Source organism: Penicillium brevicompactum (genome assembly GCF_028827555.1).
Source record: "Penicillium brevicompactum strain IBT 35665 chromosome Unknown utg000003l_segment0_segment0, whole genome shotgun sequence".
Classification (NCBI taxonomy): Eukaryota; Fungi; Ascomycota; class Eurotiomycetes; order Eurotiales; family Aspergillaceae; genus Penicillium; species Penicillium brevicompactum.
In genome coordinates, this window is record NW_026623206.1 from 4,017,543 (window position 1) to 4,034,756 (window position 17,214).

At 50.2% G+C, this 17,214-nt stretch overlaps 3 protein-coding genes across 3 annotated transcripts; all 3 read left to right on the forward strand.

Annotated features, from left to right (window-relative positions):
• Nucleotides 1-6,182: 6,182 nt before the first annotated feature.
• Nucleotides 6,183-7,331, forward strand: N7506_005358 (Zn(II)2Cys6 transcription factor domain-containing protein; the record flags this gene model as incomplete). Its single annotated transcript, XM_056954652.1, has 4 exons — nucleotides 6,183-6,242; nucleotides 6,298-6,810; nucleotides 6,864-7,004; nucleotides 7,071-7,331. Coding segments are annotated over 4 exons (975 nt in total), but the record flags the coding sequence as incomplete, so codon positions are not given.
• Nucleotides 7,332-11,512: 4,181 nt separating this feature from the next.
• Nucleotides 11,513-12,325, forward strand: N7506_005359 (ribonuclease H family protein; the record flags this gene model as incomplete). The annotated part of the gene is made up of 1 exon (XM_056954653.1): nucleotides 11,513-12,325. One exon carries the CDS (start codon nucleotides 11,513-11,515, stop codon nucleotides 12,323-12,325), a length of 813 nt encoding a protein of 270 aa, XP_056813542.1.
• A 1,148-nt stretch (nucleotides 12,326-13,473) lies between these two features.
• On the forward strand, nucleotides 13,474-16,197 carry N7506_005360 (DUF3433 domain-containing protein; the record flags this gene model as incomplete). Its single annotated transcript, XM_056954654.1, has 1 exon — nucleotides 13,474-16,197. The coding sequence occupies one exon, from the start codon at nucleotides 13,474-13,476 to the stop codon at nucleotides 16,195-16,197; it is 2,724 nt and encodes a 907-aa protein (XP_056813543.1).
• Between the last annotated feature and the right edge of the window lie 1,017 nt (nucleotides 16,198-17,214).

Genomic DNA, 17,214 nt, shown 5'->3' on the forward strand with positions numbered 1-17,214 from the left:
GGTAGTTTACCACTAATCCCGATTCGGAAAAGAATCTGTTGAAACGTGGTCGTTACAGTACGGACTAGTACGGGCATAGCCAATTGAGTACTTGAGAGTGTGTTTTCTATATACTATAGAAAGTGCAGAATAAATAGGGGACGAGCTTAGTCAGGTCATTGAGAGCCTTACGATCATCAGGCAGAAGGGGTGCTGAATGTTCCTCGGGCGCACTAGTAAAATGGCGACCCTGTCCTTAGTGGTGAAATACCACCCCTTCAGTTGCCAAAAGTCCACGTGATATTCCAGATACAACCCTCACTTGCCCCAACCGTAACCACGAGGGTGGCCCCTTCAGTGGTCCAAAGGAAGCAACAAGGAACTGTTCCATCCACACACAGATGGCCCGTCAAATCTGGGCTTGTGGATCGTGTGTGGACCTTTATAAGTCCTGAAAATCTCTGCTCCGAGCCACAAATAAAGCCTCCTTGAGCATTTTTCCCTTTTTGTTATTAACTAAAACGACAAAAACAACACTAGCTACACACAGGAACATCGAAATATCGTATTTTGATATAAACAGGCGATTGTGTCGCCTCATCTATATCTACTTACCGGGGATCAACAACCACTCTATAAGATGGCATCCACGCGAAGTGTTTTCTAATGTTGTAGTTCAGAGGTATAAAATTGTGTTATTATTTCAGAGTGATACATGTGCCTATATATATAACAATGAGCCAAGTTGATTGGAAATCAGCTTGGTTGTCTGTATAGACACTTCGGAGTTAATTCCGACGGTGCGGCTTGGTTCCTGATCTGCACCAGCCTCATATCACAACATTCCCCCTCAGGATCGCTTTGCTGGCAAGGCGATACTGGATTAACGCTGTGCAGGCAAGCCTCGGTAAAACCACTCAAAAACCTTCGTGGGAAAATAAAGTGGAAAGAGCGCCTGCGCTGTCACGTTTGTTGCCTCTGAATCTCCAAGGCTTCGATTCCTAGAAGACTACAGAACTTGACAAAAGCCGTAGGTCCCAACGGCTTGGTGAGACCGTCAGCGGCTTGTTCCTCAGTAGGAACATATTGAAGACCAATCTCGCCAGCATTCAGCACGGCTCGCTGATAATGGAATTTCACGTTGAAATGTTTGGTCCGTTTGTGGAACTCGGGATTGCGCGAGAGGGCAATGGCGGACTGATTGTCAGCCATGATGTTGGTGACTGGAGACCGATACAGTTGGGTTTCGGCCAGAAAGGTGCGGAGCCATTGCAAATGCAGAATGGCATTGTATTGCCCGATGTATTCGGCATGAGTTGTAGACGTGGCTACTTCCCCCTGTCTCTTGGACGACCAGGAAACCGGCGCACCCGCAAGTTGGAATACGTACCCGGACGTCGAGTAGGCTCCATCAGTGACGACAGAGCCGCCAAAGTCGGCATCCGTGTATCCAATCAATTGTCCGCTGCGGTATGTGATGCGATGGTATTGTGTGGCTTTGACATAGCGAAGCAATCGCTGCAAGGCGACTTGGTGGTGCGATTGCGGCTGAGACGTGAACCGACTCAACGTGCCCAGCGCAAACGCGATGTCCGGTCGCGTTCCAACCATCAGATACATCAACGAACCGATGGCGGTTGCAAATCGTGCTTTGGCTTCCTCGTCTGGAGGTGCTTCGTCCGGATAATGATTAAAACTTGCTTGGGATTCATCGGGGTAGTCTTCGCCTGACAGGTTTCCATGCCAAAGTCAGACAGAATCTTTTGGATGTACTGGTTGGTGTTGGTGAATAGAAACACCTCCGTCGGCATGATAGTCGAATTGGATTCCGAGGAATGAACGCGGAGTTCCAAGGTCGTTCAATTGAAACTCCTTGTCCAATGCTTGTTGCACTTGTTTGATTTCGTGCGAATTGGCTGCCGTAATGAGAAAGTCATCGACATAGACACAGACCACGCGATCGGATTTGTAGAACACGCAGTTGTCCGATTCTGCCATGGTGAAGCCATGGGCGGCCAGGACACGGTGGACGCATTGGTACCAAATCCGAGGGGCCTGCTTGAGTCCATACAAGGAACGACGAAGCCGGCAAACATATCCTGGTTCTTCGAAGCCTTCGGGCAACTCCATGTAGATGGAAGAGTCTACGTCACCATGTAAGAATGCAGTGACCGCATCAAATTGGTGAAGCTTCCATCCTCGTAACACGGCGCTGGCGATGATGCAGCGGACCGAGTCCATGCGTGACACCGCAGCAAATGTTTCATGGTAGTCGATGCCGTGCTTCTGCCGGTAGCCTTTGATGACCAGTCGCGCTTTACGCGTTCCGTTGGCTTTGGTCTTAAAGACCCATTTGCAGCCAATCACATGATCTCCGGTGGGAACGTCCTCTCGTCGAACCTTTTCCCATGTTCCGTGTTCGAGAAGCGACGCATATTCTTTCTGGATGGCAGCCCACCATTCCAGCTGATCTGAACCCGACACAGCTTCCCGAAAGGCCACCGGGTCGACTTGCCTGGCCGGTGCGGGATTCAATGTGCCTGTCGAGTATACCTTGCCTAATGACTCTAGAAGACGCCGTGAAGGTCGTCTTCTGCGGCCATAGACGGAATAGCCGAGGTCCTGTGTGGACTCTGCTTCCTGTTCAATTGGATTGACCGGTGGAGGTATTTCCTCCCCATGCTGAGACGGCGTTTTCTCTTGCTCGGATGAAAAGGGCAAAGGCGATACCGGTGGTGTCGGCAGCCCATTAGCCAAGGAAGGTACTGACGGAAAGACCGATGATGGAGGAGCGTTGTCCGGGAGGTCGTTGCCTGATTCCCCCTCGATGAGTGGCGCCACAGGGGTCCTCTCATCGAACTCGACATCACGGGAAAAGACTGTCTTTCCGGAATGAATCTCATACAGTTTGTACTGGTTCGGCTCACAGTAACCTAGCATTCGGCACTCGGACGACCTGGGTCCGAGCTTTGCTCGATGCTCTTTGGGAATCAACACCCATGCGCGGGAGCCGATCCGTCGCAGATGCAACAACGAGGGCGGCTTCCCGTACAATATTTCGAACGGTGTCTTCTTCTGTAAAATCGATGCTGGTGCGCGCAGCGGGTGCGCGCAGCTTCAGGTAGACCACCGTGTCCACAAGCTCGGTCCACCAGGAAGGAGAAAGTTTCGCATCGGACAGGAGCGTGTTGATCCGCTCCCGGATAGTGCGATTCGTGCGTTCGGCCAAACCATTCTTCCCTTTGCAGTATGGCGGCGAGGTGTCGAACTCAACTCCCTGGCTCTCGAGGTGTGTTCCGATCGGCAGGTATTCTCTCCCATTGTCGGTGAGGAACCTCTTGATCTGGGCGCCGAACTGTCGGTGCACCCAGGCCTCAAACTGTTGGAACTTCTGGAGCGCTTCATGCTTCCATCTCATGGCATATGCCCACGAGCCGCGAGAATAATCGTCAGTAAAGGTGATCACGTACCTGGAGCCATCTTGGGCGATCGGCATCTCCATGATGTCCGAATGGATCATTTCAAAGATTCTCGTTGAATGCAGACGTGGCCGTCTTGCACGGGAGTTCCTCTTCTGATGCTGCTTACCCGACATACACGCTGGGCACTGCGGCGTTGCCAGCAGCTGCGCCTGCGTCAGCGGTCGGTACGGAGTGCCGGTCTGCCGGAGGACCACCCTCAAGTCTCCCCGGTTCAGATGTCCCATCCGAGCGTGCCACAACGCTTCGGAGGCCTGGTCCACCCCTTTGCACGCATCTTCCTCGAGTATCACAGCTTCACCACCGAGTTCAGAGGTTGACGTTGCGCATTCTGCGTCACTTGACTCCTGAGGGTCGTCGACGTCCATGGCCACCGCCTGCGGTTCCAGGGAATCTGCATGGCCACAGGTCGCCGGCGCCCTCGCCAGTTGGACTCGCTCTCGAGATCTTCTGCTCACATGGCACCGCAGGATCAACAGATCCTCCTCCGCATGGTAGGCGGTCCCCACAGTCCGTCCTCGGCGTTGCACAAAGACGTTCTGCGGGTGCGCCACCACCGAGTAGCGGTCTCGCAATAACTTCGGCACGCTGATCAGGTTCATCCCGACGCGTGGCGCGAAGTATACATTCTTTAACACCAGGGGTTGGTTGAACTTCCCCCGGAGCGTGAGCTTCACCGTACCAATCCCTTCGGCTTCTACTGGATTGCCCGCCGTGTCCAGCATCTCGCGGTGGGGCCGCAGACTGCTGAAGCAACTCCGGTCCCAGCAGATGTGGCTGGTGGCGGCCGAGTCCAGGATCCACCGGGGTTGCGGTGCGTGGGTATAGAGAGTCGTCACCCTCGCCCTCACGATATTGATCCTCGGTCTCTTGGAAGTTGGCGGGCCCTGCCGATCTTCTCTCTGGCTTGACGGTATATTTTGCATGTTGTTTCTTGGTGAGCCGGAAGCACTCCGTTCAGCCTTCAGGGCATAGTCCCTAGGCGGGTGTATTTCGCGCTGCTTCTTCCAGCACTCCGCGACCACATGGCCGCGTTTCTTGCAGTAGGTACATTTCTTGGGGATTCGCTGCACTGCATTGATCGACGGTCCTGGGGATCCCTGCGGGGGGCGCGGGAGACTTCTTTCGTCGGACCGTCTGCTCGGCATTGGACAGCCGATTTCCGATCGTGGTCGGGTTGACCGGATCCTTGTCATTCTGGATCGCATCCACAACCAGGATGTATTCCGGTCCGATCTGCGTCAGCATGATCGCGATGTGTGCCCGATCACCAATCGATCCGGGCGCGATGGCATTCAATCGATGTACGAGCAACCGTACACGATCGGTGAATTCGCGCGCACTGCCGCAGCGCTCGCCGGTAGTCTCGCGAAGTTGAGCATACAGTTCGCAGAAGGTGGCGAGTTCCATTCGCCGGTATCGTTCTTCAAGTTCATTCCAGAGGTCACGGGACGTCTCTAGTCCCGCGACATGAATGCTGATGTGGGGGGACAGGTACCGGAAGATGGTGTGGTAGGCCTCGGCTTCACGGCGCGACCATTCACGGTGGCGCTCGAATGCCTGGACCTCCACTTCGAGGCGCGCTTCAATGGCTCGCTGCCTCACCGCCCCATTGAGGTGGGGCTCCACCAAGGGGTGGATGTCCGCCGTAATAGGTTTGGCGTACTTGAATAGACAGTCGGGACGCTGAAGGTCGCCCGACACGACATCCCAGACCTGCCTGGCTTTCAGGTAGGAGGTCATGAGACGTTTCCAGGTCGCGAAGTTATCGCTTCCCGTCAGAGGCTCGATGGCCGTGACGGCTCGGTCAGGAGAGTCATGGACCAGAGCAGACATAGTGATGATTGCGAAAGCGGGGTAGATATACAATCAAGATTGATGAGATGATTCTCAGATGAGTAGAGACGGCACCCGAGATTATGCTCTCGGGCTCATAACCTGTTGTAGTTCAGAGGTATAAATTGAGTTGTTATTTCAGAGTGATACATGTGCCCATATACATAACAATGAGCCAAGTTGATTGGAAATCAACTTGGTCGTCTGTATAGACACTTCGGAGCTAATTCCGACGGTGCGGCTTGGTTCCGCTTGGTTCTTGATCTGCACCAGCCTCATATCACAACACGACCCGCTAAGCCACCTCCGTGCTGCCTTTAATGAGGTGCCTTATCAGACCGCCGGGTGTCTGTTACGATCGATGTGCATCAACCAAGAGATCCGTGCGTTCCCTATGTAATACTTTCCTACCCCTGAGTCTGGCAACGGATGTTATCCCCACCAAAATCCTAAAGACAGCTCCTATACTATCTTGTCATTGTGCATTGAGACCTCTTGTTTTACAAATTCTCTACCAAGCTACACAAAAGCTTAGGATTAGCAGTGGAAATGTAACTTAACGTATCGAAAATATTTCCTGAGGCCAACCGGCTATAGTGTAAGACAATTCAGTGGAAGTAGTTTTATTGGGATTACCTCACGTGATGACCATACTGCGCTTACGTGATCGTGTACGTTTGCTGCCGATAGTTAACACCTGCACTGCCCTCCAACCCCTTGAACACCAGCGATCTGCAAATATTCGAACCATACAACGTCAGAGCCTCCAAAGAGATTCAAGTTAAGTGCACCACTCAATTTCACTAAACAGTCCTCTCACTCTCGAAGGAACAGCCGACAATTTTTTTTCCTTACCCCTCCACCAGCCTTCTTCCTGACGAGCACATAATGGGTGGTAAACCTTTTCAGTCCACAGGATGCGCTGCCTGCAGAAAACGGAAAGTCAAAGTCGGTGACACTTATTTTTCCCTTTGGCAAAGCTTGGTGTTAATGTCTCTGATAGTGTGATGAGCAGAAGCCAAGTTGTCAAAAATGTATAAAACATGGCATTTCGTGTCCAGGCTATGAGGGCACACGAATAATTTCTTATGATCATGGGAAACAAGGGAAGACATTTTCTTCCTCAAAACCAAACCTGTCCGGTCTGGCGCCACACCAACATGTCTTTGTCGATCCAAGTCAAAGCATTCCTTCGGGGCCGTCCTCGCGAGCTCAAGTTACTTCATCGTTCATTGACCTCCATTTTCCTGCAGATGCGAAGCATGAAGTTGCAGTGGACATCTTTCACTTTTTGTTCACGAGTATAGCAGCGCTGCCCAAGAAGACATTGATGCTTGACCAAGCCATTTCCGCTATCTCGTGTGTTTTTCTAGGAAAGCTGGATAGCGACGCTCGCATGCTGCAACATGGCGTACAGCTTTACAGCAGCGCTATCCGGCATATGTCACGTCACCTGGAACGAAAAATTTACAGTGGTGAGCTGTTATACGTTTCTGTGATATTTCAAGAGCTAGAGGTAATGTCCGATGCCTCTGTTCAAACCCAACAAATCTACTTACACCGACTTAGGCCATATACTGTCCCGATGGCCTGGCGGCTTATGTCACACATGTGGCTGGATTGAACTCTCTCATTAAGCAGTATCGTTATCTGGTACTTGTAAATCCTTTAACGGCCGCCATTTACCACAAGCACCAAAAGCTAAAAGTGGTAGGCTTTGTTCTTCTTCATCACTAATCTGACTCCTTCTAATTCCAAGTGGCTGACAAATCCTAGCTCCTCGTAGGCTACATGGAGATGTCCAAAGAGGATTATGGATATCTTTCTCAGCCCACCAAAAATGAACCCTTCCTTGAATTGATACACATACTCGCTGATCTCTCCTTGTTGTGTCAAAAAAGTAGCGCCATATGTGTCTCTGAATATGGGGCCTGTCAGGGTCTGCTCTTGGCCTGCCTCATTCAAAAAAATAAGCATGAAGCTTGGTATGCTCGATGGGAAGAGAAAATTGGTGGGCGTCCATCACTATATGACCAAGGTAGGATAGGAGTAAAATTTTCTCCTTTTATCAATAACATGAAATCGCTTCAGGCTAACCATTCATTTAGGAGATTTAGATTCCAGACTATGGCCGGCACATGAACCATTTGGACCAGCTTATCGATTTTCGTCGCTCGATAACGCTAAGCTTCATATATTTCTATGGAACGCATCAACAATCCTCTATTCATTACGACATCGCGCAGGAGCTCTGATTATTTCACATACAACCTCGGAGTCCACTTTGGACACCGACCCATCACAAGATGAGGATTATCTACTTTCTATTGTCTATGCCGATAGGATTGCACGGAGTCTTCCATATTTTACCCAGCCTGGTATCAATGCGCGAGGTACCTATTCCCTGATTTCAGCGTTACGACAGCTTGCCAAGACATACAGTGATGCCAGAGCTTTCGACAAATTTCAGTGGACGTTAAAATTCTTAGCTTTCCTCGCAAAGTTTTACGATGTCGCTGCTCGTGCCCATGAGATTGTTTCGACCTGGTGGCCTGATGATAAACCTGGGCAGGGACTGGGCGAATCTCATCCTGGAAAGACAAGCATTGACCTTCACTGGAGCTGGAAGTGTAGCCTGCAAGGGAAATGAAAATCTCATCTATGTGGTCATATCAAAGGTATCTGTAGCATGTAAATCTCGGGCTTTATTCTATGCCACAAGTCTCGATGAGAGACGAGCAATTAGAAAGGTTATTGACACGTCACGTACACAAGCTTTCTCGAGCTCTTCAGAGGTAAGACCGTCAGGATGATATTCTTTGCGTTGTTTCAGCACCTTTCTCAGCCAAAAAAAAGTTCTTCTCGACGACCGATGAATCGGTAAGGTCTCGTACGTAGTAATGGATTATCATCAAACAGCTGTTCCTCTCTAATACATCCGTCCACCTGTTACATACATACTCAGACTCAGGGGCTTGTTTACTGGAAGTCCACATCTGCACATCTGTCTGACTATATTACAGTTATTACTAGACATGCCGATACATTTTTTTTCTCTCTCTCTAAATACATATATCCTCTGTTGACGTATAAACTAGCTAATCCTCAGATTTATTTTAAATATGTTTATGCTTATCATTTACTACGCCTAAATCAAGAAAGTGTTAAGCTGATATTTAATAGGGATATCAAAAGTTAGCCATGTTTTACCCACTCGATAGCGTTAGGGTAATTCCACGGCTTCACTATTTTTGTGGCTAACTAATTCTGGTCGCACTTTCATAACCCCCCCTTTAGGATCATCCAATTCTCTTCTCGGTGCTGAATCCTGCCTGCTATCCATTTCAGGTATTATCTCTCCACTTGCTTCATTGACAGTCGGCTGTATTCTTGCGTTCTCTTCGTCGAGTTCCGCCGGCAATTCCCTCGATTTCGCAGTCTGCCCATCCTGTTGGTTTTGGCTCTTATCTTTCCTGCGTCGAAGCAATAACCACGCCAATCCAACCAAGATAACAGCACTAGAAACCCCACCAATAACACCACCTACAATGGCACCAAGATCCGTAGAATGGGAGCTCCTATGACCAGCTGTATTTGTTTCGATAGATGTTGCCGTCGAACCGATTGCACTTGTGAAGGTAAAAGTCTCAGGGGTGTCCATTCTCCGGGCATTCGGCGCCACATCCCTAATATCCGCTGCACAGCCAGAATCGGCTGCTAGATCACTGGTGCTTGTTTTGAGGTAAAAGCCGACCTCTTCGTTCGTACAACAGATCCCCTCTGTGTGATAATGGAAGTATTTTGCCGTTTTGTCGGCACATTCTCCGTCGACGTCCAGCCAGCAATCTCTTTCGCTTGTTGGACAGCATACACCGCCGCTATTTCCTTTATTCATGAAGCAGTGGGAGGCGCCCGGACAACACATATGCCATGTATCGAATGTGTGACCGCAGTCGGTTTCGCTGGGTTTGCAGGAGCCATTTCGGCTCGTTCCGTAGCCCTGAATTGTGTTCCCAGTCATTTCAGAATTATTTGCTCTCTGATCGATTGTCACATGGGCATGAGCATCATCATGAGCTCTCTAGGTCGTGGTGTGGAATCAAAGAAAAAAAAAAAAAAAAAAAGATTGATCCCTGTTGGCGAGATCGATTGTTGAGTTGAGAATACCACTAGCACCCTCCCAATGTTCAAATATTTCGGGACAGAATTATTCAGCCATGTACTCTGCAGCCAGAGCCAATGATCAATCAATTATCCAGCCCCCTACAATCGTTCACCCCCTTATTGAAAACCAGCCCCCTATTGAAAATCAGCCCCCTATTGGAAATCAGCCGCGATTGGTCTGTTAGTCGATCAGCTGGCAGCAGATGCGATCTGCACTTTTGTGGTTTGGAGTTTGGCCTTTCCCCCGGGGCTCCAGGTTTCCTCCACGTTTCATTGAGATTTTTCTTCCTGCTAATTCCTCAAATCCCGTCATAGTCACACGATCAAAGGCCTTCCAGTTCTATTGCATAGGCTGAGGGTTTAAAGGGTTTCTCATCAACATGACAACCACGCACCCACCAACAACAACAAATGGCACAACAACAACATATCTCCCGATGACAACACCCTTCACAGCTCCGAAAGAATGCTCTGTATACTTTGTCGGCACGGAATCAAGATCAAGCACCACAACACTACGTGCTGGCTTGGCGTGGATTGAGTACTATAAAATAGCTGTCAACCAAAGCATGACCTGTTTTCCTCCACAATTCGATGAATACGTTCGGTTCAGAAGCTTTCTAGTCAAGGAGATATATGAGGGATATGGCACAAGTCATTTCACGTCAACAGCTATGCTGGCGCCATTTTATTGTCTTGATGGATGGGAGGTGGCCACTTCGATTGTTCCGAGTCTGTCTTCTACGTGGAGTATATGCTGTCCTTCGTACGTTTCATCTTCTGCCTTCCTATACTCCTTTGCTTGGTATTATGCTGATCCCTCCGTATTAGGTCCTATGCGCTATCCCCCGAAACGCTGTCACAACCCGATGAATTTAAGTGTTTTTCTTCTGCTAGCAATTCGAATACGGTCACATACGCTAGCTTGGCCTCCGGCACAGTTTCGGGGTCGGCGGATACTTCATTCTCGTTAATCACAAAGACCGTTTCTCCATCACGAAATACTCTCACTGTGACCGTACCAGCAATATATGGTTTGAACATTGGCCCGCGCCCAACGTTAGCGTCAACAAAGTCACATGTTGACTCCGCCAGTCTGAGCACAGGTGCCAAAGCAGGAATCGGCGTTGGGGTTGCTGTTGGGGTTCTACTTGTTATTGGTCTACTTATTCTTTTATATATTCGACGATATCGTGATCAACAGGGCCGAAATGCATCGCGGAAGAACAAGACGGCGGAGGGAAGCTCAGGTCGTGAATCTCCCAAAAGAGCTCTCGGGTCAGAGTGGAAAATTTGAGTTACCAGGTTCCCATCCTAATGTGCAGGAGATGGAAGGGGATCATCAGCAGCCTCAGGAGTTGGCTGGATGGAGGCCACCTGAGCTTGATAGCGCTGTTTATAGGTAGCAGGGGAAAACGTTTAGTCTTGAAGATATCTTCCTAGTATACCACCAAAAATTACCGTAATCACATTTCCGGACATTGGATAGACACAGACATCAACTGACTGAGGGCGAACGAGGATGGGCGCAGCGGCTGCAGCACGAATGGACACCGGTCGATCAATGGGCTCAGGGACCAGGCACGGGCCTACCCGAACCACAGGTGGTAGCGAACGAGGTTGGCCGTGGGCTTCGGGGCCACTGACACCAAGACCACGGTGAGCGGGCGGCTTAAAACGGCGTCAATAGCGGCCATTTCTGGTCTCCTATTCACCGTGTCCTCCTTAATCCGACCGAGTAGTAACCAACGCTCCCAAGGTATCACCTCTCATTCCCCGGAGCTATACAGTCCACCCCGGGAGCTATAGGTCCTCTGGGACCATGGTCGTTCCTCCTGTGAGCGGCCAAGAGCGTGCCTAGGAACCATGCCATGGATTCTGGAATCGAATATGATCCCAGAAGTTTGAGTGTCTCGCGAGAAAAAAAAAAGCGGGATCTGGTCTGGGTAATTAATATTTGGGATGCAAATTAAAACGCGGGCAAAGCGCAAAGACACTATTTGAAGAGACATGTCGTTGATGAACAATAAATTGCAATTTAGGTGGCACTTGAAATGGTTTTGGAAAGCACAGAACCATGGGCTAAGCAGGCGAAGAACGGGGTAGTCATCTTTGTAGACAGCCAAGCAGCGCTGAAGGCGCTGAGGCAACCGCGGATGCTGTCAGGACAGGTCTATCTAGCAGGATGCTTCGGCCTGATCCAGCGGCTTGCTAGAAGATGCGTCCGGATAGAGCTCAGATGGATTCTCGCGCACCAAGGGGTCATTGGCAATGAGATTGTGGACCAACACGCAAAAGAAGCAGCCCAAGAACCGGACGGCCCACAGAACCCTCTCAACTGTGGTATATGCCTCGCAGCCGCAGCGAAACGGCGAAGTCGCAGAGAAACGAATCTGGAGTGGGACAGGACGTGGGCCAAGGAAACGACCAGCCACCCGACGAGATGCCTGATTGAAGTACCAACCAAGAAGACGCTAGAATACTGGTCGGGCCTGCGCAAAGCGACGACATCGATTCTGATGCAGCTTCGTACAGGGCGAATTGGCCTAGGGGCTTACCTGAACCGTATCAACCGACGCGAAACAGCGCGATGTGGTTGCGTCCTTGGCAACCAAACAGTGATCCATGTCCTGTTGGAATGCCCCTTGCACCAGGATGAGCGAGACTGGATGAAAAACGCTCTTTCCGACAAGCGAGTTACTCTTAGTCGAGACCAACTCCTGACACGACCGGAGGCTCGCACGGTCGTGGCCGAATTTATGGTCAAGACCGGCCTGCAAGGCCAATTTCAGACAGTCGACCCTACGGCTCTGGGCGAGGAAGGGAACGACAAACGAGCGGAGATAATGACCCCTCAGACAGTGTGACGGAAGAAGAAGGATGGCACCCATTAGGAGCGCAGTGCCAGGTCCACTGTATTCCCTTGATCCAAGCAAGCGCGCAAGCGGCAGCCGACAAGACTGGACGGTTGGAGAGAAGAGGGCGTGGGAATGGTGTGCGGTGAAGTGGGGCCCGGGTCCTACCCTCGACCAGGGCCCTGTAAATGACGTTCGTTCACTTTGGCTTTGTATTTACCATGTTTGTATTCGTGCATTTCTTTTGTTTAGAAACTACATCTTTCCATTCGAGGGCGATTGACCAGAAGTTCGTAAGACGAGTTCCTTGACGATCGCCTAGTGGGCTGGCGACCGTCTTGCAGCTGTCGGCAGACCTGACAGCATTCCCGCATAGCAGAAGCGAGCTACATCGGGCAAATGAATTCATCATCATCATCATCATCATCATGGTAGATAGCTTATAGACAAATTCATGCGGTTGAGCATCATGAAAATCCGGGCCGCGGTTTGAAGCGCTCATTAACGACAATCAAAGCCAAACGCTAAGATCGTCGTTGCTTCTTCTTGTTTAGGAAATAAGTGCGAGATTGCGGCTGGGATTGCGGCTGGGATTGCGGCTGAGATTGCGAATCTACCCTATCTTGCTCTGCATTTTGCCCAGGTCTCTACGCATCGCATATATGACGCACGTGAATGTTGAGTTGAACCATACAAGTCGTCACTTCACTTAGGGGTACAAAAAAGCAAGGCTCCTACTCGTGTTCACAAATATGGCGATTCGAAGATGCCAAGAGACGTGACTCTTTGGTGAGAGTTATATGGGCCAATGATATTTATTCCTCAACGACTGCTCCCTTGAAAGTTCAGTGCGGCACTCGGGCGACGGAGTCTAATTCTCACCTGCTCTCCCCCTACGCTCAGCCTCACCACGGTCCAATGATCAACTCCCATTCATTTCGTCTGAATAAATGCTGTTCTGTAACTTTGACCTCTTTTATCCCCTATCTCCGCTGGCTAGGCAAGTCATCCTGATCTTATACGATCGAGGCCCCTCAAATGTCTCGTTTTGTTGCCAGAACGTGACAGTCTCATATGAGCCGTTCTATTCGAAAGATTTCAACAAACAAAGCCCACGCAGGTGTACAAAACCCCGGACGGTTGTCGCTATCAATTACAGGATGTTCCTCTTGCAATGTATCGCTCAAACCTCAAGATCGGTATTCAGGTCGAGCTTGGAGGATGCCAAAACCAAAGACAACGACTCTTCGACCGGCCTCCCGCCTTATTCGAACGACTGGGACATTGACTGGCGGGTCTGGGCGTCCATTGCTCCATCAGCCACCATCGATTTACCAGTGAATGACAGACACAATTTCATGGACTGGGATCAGCACCCAATCCATGTTGTTGCGTGCAAGCCCCGCTTTACTGCATACCAGGGCCCTGTGAGAATCTGGCGTGAGGCTGGGGAAGATGCCGTTTCGGTGGAGATTCAACGGCAGAGGTTGAATGTCACAGATGGGATTGTTGGTATACAGGCAGCAAAGCTTATGTACAGTGGTTTTCAGTCGGCATCGAAGGGAATAGATCAGTCATCTACCCAACCAGTGGGGTCTGAGTATACCTTTGCAGCGAATGGTACTTCGAGGGAGCTGCTTTGGGCAGATATGGCACTGTTCACTGATTCTATTACTGATTCTTTCTCATGTCTGATGCAGCAGATGGCGAAGAACAAGCTCCTGAAAGACGACTTGCATTATGTCGAGGGAACAGAGCAATCATTTGAGGACCGGCTGTTTGTGCGTCAAATGTCGTTCTGGCTAATGGCAGTCCTATTGACCGTGTTGATTGCTCTTGTCGTCGTTCTTCTTTGCTTTTTTGTTCCCGTCGCTGTATGCCCACAAGACACAGGGTCTATTGGAGGAGTCGCTTCTATACTTTCCCAAAGCCCGGAGTTTATGACCGCATTTGGCGGAACACAGTTCGAATCAGAAGCAAAGATGGCGAAGTCTACGCTGGGCCAGACACAGTATAGTACCCTGAGTGATATAAAGGGAGCCTTTGTGCTTCTTCCTCGGGATCAACCTACGCCCCAACCTGTCGAGCCTAGCGAACACCATTCACCAGTTTGGTGGCAACCGTTCGCATCCACTTGGTTCATTCAAATTGCTGTGGTCGTTCTTCCTATCACTGTGATCATTGGCCTCGAAGTCGTCTATCATATCTCTACCAGTCGGCGTGGGATTACCCTGGTTGATGGGAAATCACCTTATATTCACTATATCTGGGCATATATCCCGGCGCTGATTATGTTTATCATTCGATGTCTTTTCACATCCATCGAATTTAGCACACGCATTATACAGCCCTATTCCCGCCTCCGCGAGGGCCTTGCTCCGCCAGAGACAAGCATCTTCGAGAACCAACTCCGCAAGATCGCCCCCTATGCCGTCTTTGACACGCTCCGAAAGAAACAGTGGGCGCTGACTGCGGCCTCTATCTCACTCCTTCTCGCGGCTATCAACCCTATCGTTGTGTCAGGTCTCTTTGCTTCCAAGGCCTCGGGGCCTACCTCCCCCTATGAATCTCACGCAGATCACCCGTTGGAACTTGGGGACTCTGCCTCTGCCGATCGCGTGATGAGATACTGGGAGCCACAAGACTTCGATTCCGACCACACAGCCGGTCTCATTCTCAACCTCAACCTCTCTGATCCACAATGGACACATAACAATCTGGCCTTCCCGCAAGTCGCGCTCACTAGCAGTGACCACTTGCTACCAGACACGGGAATCATTGAAGTGCGGATTCCCGCTCTGCGTAGTCGCCTCACTTGTGCGCCAGATCCGGCCAACGGTAGCTGCACCCAAAGAGAAAGTCAAGGGCTGTGGTGTGGGTCTGACTCCGGCTGCCTCCTCGGGGAAGTGTATGCCGATGCCACCGCAACAGACAAAGACTATTTTCTTAGATTTCCGTCCGGAATTGTAGGCGTTCCACCTCCAAATTGCCCCACACATGCTATGCTATACGTCAAAAAGAGCCAGAATCGCACTTCCACCGATTACCGCTTCATATACTGCGACGCCACCATCGAAGAGGTAGATGTCGATACAGAACTCCAACTTCCTTCGCTATTAATCGACCCCAAAAACCCGCCTCGCGTAGTCGAGGGCTCTACTCGCACACCGTTCGCGACAAATCGCAATTCATTCCCCTTATTCGCGGAGGTATCAAGTTTCCTCTTCAACACCGACCCTAGTTACAATAATGCCTCCCTAGAAACGCTTACGAAGGGCGTCAACGGTGTCCCGTTAAATGAGCTTTTCGACCCTGATGTACTGATCGATCGCGTCAACACGGTTTGGGGAGTTCTCATGGCCCAATTACTCAATACCGGCGCAAGGGAATCTTTCAATGATCCTTTCAATGCGACATACTTTGTTGAACCCGCCACCATGGAAGCACCTATCTATACGGGAAACTTCCACGACGGAAGAAAATATCTCGTGCAAAGCGAGATATCAACTCGAATTCTAGATGGCGTGCTTGGTAGCATGGTTATGTGCGCGCTGATCGCACTATATGTCATGCGCACCAAGAGAATCATTCCTAAGAGTCCGACGAGTATTGCTTCCGTTGCTAGCTTGCTCTATGGCTCCCGTGTCCTAGGCTCTATCTTTCCTCCTGGTGCAGCATGGCACTCTTCCGAGGAATGGAAGAAACGAGGGGTGTTTGATGGACGCACGTTCTCAATGGGCTGGTGGGAGCCAGTGTTGATGTGTTGTCCTCTTGTGGTACCAGTTGAGAAATCTACCCCGGTCACTCTTCCATTATGGTCTACTTCCGTTGCAGATGCAACGGCAGGGGTGTTGAATGGAGGCTTGGACTTTGATCGCAAATGATCACAATATAATGGCCGGTGCAAGGTCAGCGAGGAAGACTGTTTTGAGACTGGCATTTCGTGAAGTCTCGAACTGTCCTCGGGTGATACCTGGCTTATCTGAGAGCCAGTGTCATGGTTGGATGTAGGCTTCCGCGAAGCAAATGTCCTGCGTGTGCCTTGTTGTCAGCCATATTCCCAGAAAAGCGACAGTTGATCTCTAGATGTCGTAGGAAACAAGGGGAAGTCGGGAGAGAGGTACGTACGATACATACGTTAGCTGGGCGGTAGTTGCCTTTTTCCATTGCAAGTTGCTTCACGTACTTGATGTGAAATCAATCAAGCAAGGGAAGGCTAGAGCATCTCTCCGCTTAGTCTCATACTGATATAAGCTTACTAGCCCAATATGTTGGGTCTTTGCCAAATGGCTGGTATGATTCCTTGTATCCAACATTAGAATTTGAGATAAGATCCAAGGCACGTAGACTCACATTGTTGCTTTATGTCTCATGCTGGGGATAGAAAATGTCAATCTTGCATCTTGCATATCAAAGATCAACGCCGAGCCGCATTTCTTGAATTCTCTGACCCGCAATTAGTCTAGCCCGCAATTTAAATCGTAACAGGTGAGAATCGTTGGGAAAATCCGCGGATGCGGTGAGCATCGTTGAAGTCAGCTTCGGTGCTCAGACCATGGCATTGCGACATACATAAATGCTGCATGCAGCCGTGGCAAGCTGCTGTTTGATTGCAGTAAATTAATTGACAGATGGCGCCTGCTCTAAGCCGTGTCGAGCGAGAGGAGCTCCGCAAGCGCCGGGTCAAGCGAGAGCAACTCCGCAAGCGCCGCAACAATCTATTACGGCGCCACAATGAATTTTGGCTTCTATATGGGATGAAGAGCTGGCTCATCATGGAATCGCCTGATGGTCAGATTTTCACATATCACTCTCACCCAGATACCCCTCCACCCTCCAGGGAAGACATGGTAAGACGATGTTGACATAAGGAATGGTGATTTGCCGCTGATTGGTGAAAG